The sequence below is a fragment of the Pseudoliparis swirei genome, chromosome 12 (assembly GCF_029220125.1).
Source record: "Pseudoliparis swirei isolate HS2019 ecotype Mariana Trench chromosome 12, NWPU_hadal_v1, whole genome shotgun sequence".
Classification (NCBI taxonomy): Eukaryota; Metazoa; Chordata; class Actinopteri; order Perciformes; family Liparidae; genus Pseudoliparis; species Pseudoliparis swirei.
Genome location: NC_079399.1, coordinates 7,140,855 through 7,144,573, shown reverse-complemented (window position 1 = coordinate 7,144,573; position 3,719 = coordinate 7,140,855). Strand labels below are relative to the sequence as shown.

Sequence of the window (3,719 nt, the reverse complement as noted above, 5' to 3'; positions counted from 1 at the left end):
TGCTGGCGGGGGGAAAAAAATAAAGATTTCCAACGTGGAGACAGACAGAACATTCACATCATAGAGGGCTCGACATAAAACCCTGAGACGGCTATCTGCTGTGTGATGAAAAGACACGTGACCAGAGTGTGGATGATATAAGTGTCCTCAGGTGTCTCTTCCAGGCACAATATGCAGAGGTTGACAATAATATGCATGAAGAAAAGAAGAAGAAAAAAGTGAGGCTGAAATTCAACATGCATTTTATTTTCAGTCACGTGTGGTTCCAAGGCACAAAATCAATGCAAATTAGAATATTATAGAGTGAGTATTGAACTCCCTGTAGACTCCTTTGTTTTGTTCCAAGCGCAGCAACACAAACCTTGACTCCAGCCCCTCCCTTTATCGTCTCGCGCACACACACACACACACACACACACACACGAGAGATGAATTGATGCAGTAGTGAAGCCAGTGAAGCATGTGGAAATAATTTACAAGCTACACATGGGAACTGCAGGACAGATCCTGCTCTGGTATTCTGGAAGGTGAGAACACATTTATCATGTCATACAGCCACCGTGCGCGTGCGATAAGGGTGCGTATTATTGGAGTATTTGAGTAGGAATGTGTATAGCACATCAGGGATCAATACAAACACGAGCTTTTTTCATATGCCCGCCTTGAGGTACGCAGGCTTTTATCACTACTGACTGTTGCCTTGAAAACTCGGCTGCACGGACTCCGCTGATCATGTGGAGAATTCCACAGCTTCTCTGACAACAAAAACCATGCCACGGTCACAGCCGCCTATCGCCGCCCAGCCGCCCCGCGCGCTCCCGATTGGCTGCTGTGATTGACAGGCACACACCTCCACGTGTTCCCTATTGGCCGGGTGGTAATGGCCGTGACTTGGCTCCAGTAGAAGTCGGAGAGGGCGGAGCGCGCCGGCTGAGGCGGAGCTCTCCTTTGTACTTAAATGGATCTGGTGCTGAAAGAAGTGAAGTACTAGCAGGCACTACTGCCGGAGCGCGCGGTGCGCGGTGCGAGGTGCGAAGAGTGAGAGAAAAGTGTGTCTGAAGAAAGAGGGAAGAAGAAGAGCGAGAAGGAAGGAGAGCAGGGGACCGAACAGCCCTCTGTATTAATGGACCATAAGGATATTTAACCATTTGCCCGGGGAGCGCACAGGTATCCTCTTTTTCCTCCAGCTTCTCCTCGTGCGTAAAGACCCAGGGTTTGCCTTGACTCACAGAGCGTTCTCCCTTCTCACTCTTTAGCAGCCACACACCTCACACTATGTCGTTCTGCCTTTTTTTTTCCCCTCTCACCTTCTATCTTCTACATGGGAACCGCGGACTCATTTACATTCCACTGGAATTAATGATTGACTAATGGGTGTGAGCGGAGCAAGGGGGGCAGTGGATCATTGATTGCGTTAGTGTTCTCTTTCGGCTCAATAACACGAGAAAGCTCTATTCCCTCAATGCACGGGACTGCTGAGACGTGTTGAGTGCGTTCTCAGCCGACTCTCTTATCTATTGAGCAGAGGGATTTAAACACAGCCATGCGTTCGTGTCTTGTTTTATGAAAGCTCTATTTTACGCGTTTGACAGCCTCTCTCTCTCTCTCTCTCTCTCTCTGTCACTTTCTCCACCTCTCTCCCAATCTCCCCCATAGACACAGCAGTCCATGCCTCTGCCTTGCCAGGTCATTGATGGGAAATCAACTGGATCGGATCACCCACCTCAACTACAGCGAGCTGCCCACGGGGGATCCGTCCGGGCTGGAGAAGGACGAGCTTCGGGTTGGCGTCGCCTACTTCTTCTCTGACGAAGAGGAGGAGGTGGACGACCGCACTCCGTCCGACTGCGGCTTCACCAAGGAACACAGTCCGGCCGAGGAGGGACCCTTCTCGGTCAGCGAGGTGGAGTACTCAGCCTTCTGCTCCCAGGAATGCATCTTCTCCAAGCTGCGAGAGAACGAGGACTTGAATGTGTACTCGGCCAAAACTTTGCTGACTATGTGCAAACCGGGGGACCTGCTGGAGCTGGTGGCCACCGCGCAAGCCCCCCACTGGGCCATCTACGAGCAGGACGACCGGGTCATCCATCTGCACAAGGGCGAGATCCGCAAGGACAGACTGCTTGAGATCAGCAACGGGCGCCACGGGAGGATAGTCAACAATCGGTACCGGTACCGACCGCTTCCTCCTGACCTCGTGATGCAGAACGCGGTGGGACACCTGGGCCTGAGCAGCGAGGAGATATGCTGGACCAACACGGAAAGTTTCGCCGCTTGGTGCCGCTTTGGGAAACGGGAGTTCAAGGCCGGGGGAGAGGTGCACTGCGCGGAGCAGCAGTATTTCCTCAAAGTGCATCTGTCCGGCAGCGGCGTGCACACGCTGGTCTTCCGCAGCTTGGAAGACATGATCCGGGAGAGGAGGCGCGTGGACGCCAGTGGAATTCTCAAAGAGCTGTCTTTGGTTAACGGGGGCAAGGAGTGATCAGGGATTACATTTGATCACCCCCCCCCTCTCTCCAACTCCCCATCCTCCCCCTCCCCGCTGCGCACGGACGCACAGTTTTTGCGCACAAGCAAACGTCCTGGCACACACACGCACACACACGCACACACACGCAGGCACATGTAAAAGGACCTGTCTGTGGGGCCACGGTGGCGTCTGGACCGAAGGTGCTCAGTGGAATTTCCATCCAATTGCACAGTGTTGAAAACACTGAGAGACAGCGGCCATGTAAACAGACAACGCCCCTTCAGATAAGAATTCGTGCGTGAGTGGGGACACACGATTTCTGAGAAACTCATTTCCCCGAATCCCCTTTACAGACCCGACACGGCGCACACGGCTCGGTTTGGTTTTCTGTTTAATTTCTCGGGATAATGGAATTGGCCCCCCTCTCGGCGTGGGGCGCGTGCTGCGGCAGACCAGACGGTGAGAGATGGAGGGGTGGGAGAGGGAGATGAAAGATAGGATATGGGATGGCTCTCTAAAAGTCTCCCTTCTATTTTTTTACTGTTAGCTTTAAGACCGCGACTGGCCATAACACAGATCCACTCAATCAGAGACCTCTGACTGCGCCAGATGGCTGCGCAGTTGCCTAAACAAAGCAGTTGGGCTTGTTCAAGCTCCCCTTTTGCCATAACAAGAGTATTGTCGTTCTCACAATGCTGCCATCCTGCTCCACAGCACTGGATGTAAGTGTAAATTGTATTCATATATTGATTTCAATTTGAGTCCCTTATTTTTGTATTTAAGTTGAGTGGAAAATGATCTCTTTTGTTGTTTCAAATAAATGGAGATTGAAATCTGAAAATGAGCACTTGGTCTGGCAGGTGTTTGATCACATATACTTACTGACACACTCTCACTCACACACACATGCACACACGAGGGATGTATATGCATTATTTATACTCTAGTGCCTCCTGACCATGCCTCAAGCCAAATGGGCTTCATATATCTCCACATTATTTGGAGGCATTAAAATGGTCATCTGCATCAAACGCATAACGGCTTCATGAAAAAATCCATAAAGGATCCGGGAGCTACCACATATCGAACATACAGGACTCGGCCACAGGCTTTATCTTTCATGGTGTTGTTGTTTTTTCTTCCCAGCTGGCTTTTATACATTTACAGGCATATTGATTTTCAGATCATATTCCTTTCTTTCAAATGCATTACTAAACTACACATGTTCTGACATCATATTTCCCCACTG

At 50.6% G+C, this 3,719-nt stretch overlaps 1 protein-coding gene across 1 annotated transcript; it reads left to right on the top strand.

The window, feature by feature from the left end:
• Positions 1–999: 999 nt before the first annotated feature.
• On the top strand, positions 1,000–3,314 carry lratd1 (LRAT domain containing 1). Its single transcript, XM_056428491.1, has 2 exons — positions 1,000–1,167; positions 1,657–3,314. The coding sequence occupies exon 2, from the start codon at positions 1,694–1,696 to the stop codon at positions 2,480–2,482; it is 789 nt and encodes a 262-aa protein (XP_056284466.1). The 5' UTR covers positions 1,000–1,167; positions 1,657–1,693; the 3' UTR covers positions 2,483–3,314.
• Positions 3,315–3,719: the final 405 nt, after the last annotated feature.

Coding starts and splice junctions, on each gene's coding strand:
- lratd1 (XM_056428491.1), top strand. CDS start 1,694: ATGGGAAATCAACTGGATCGGATCACCCACCTCAACTACAGCGAGCTG.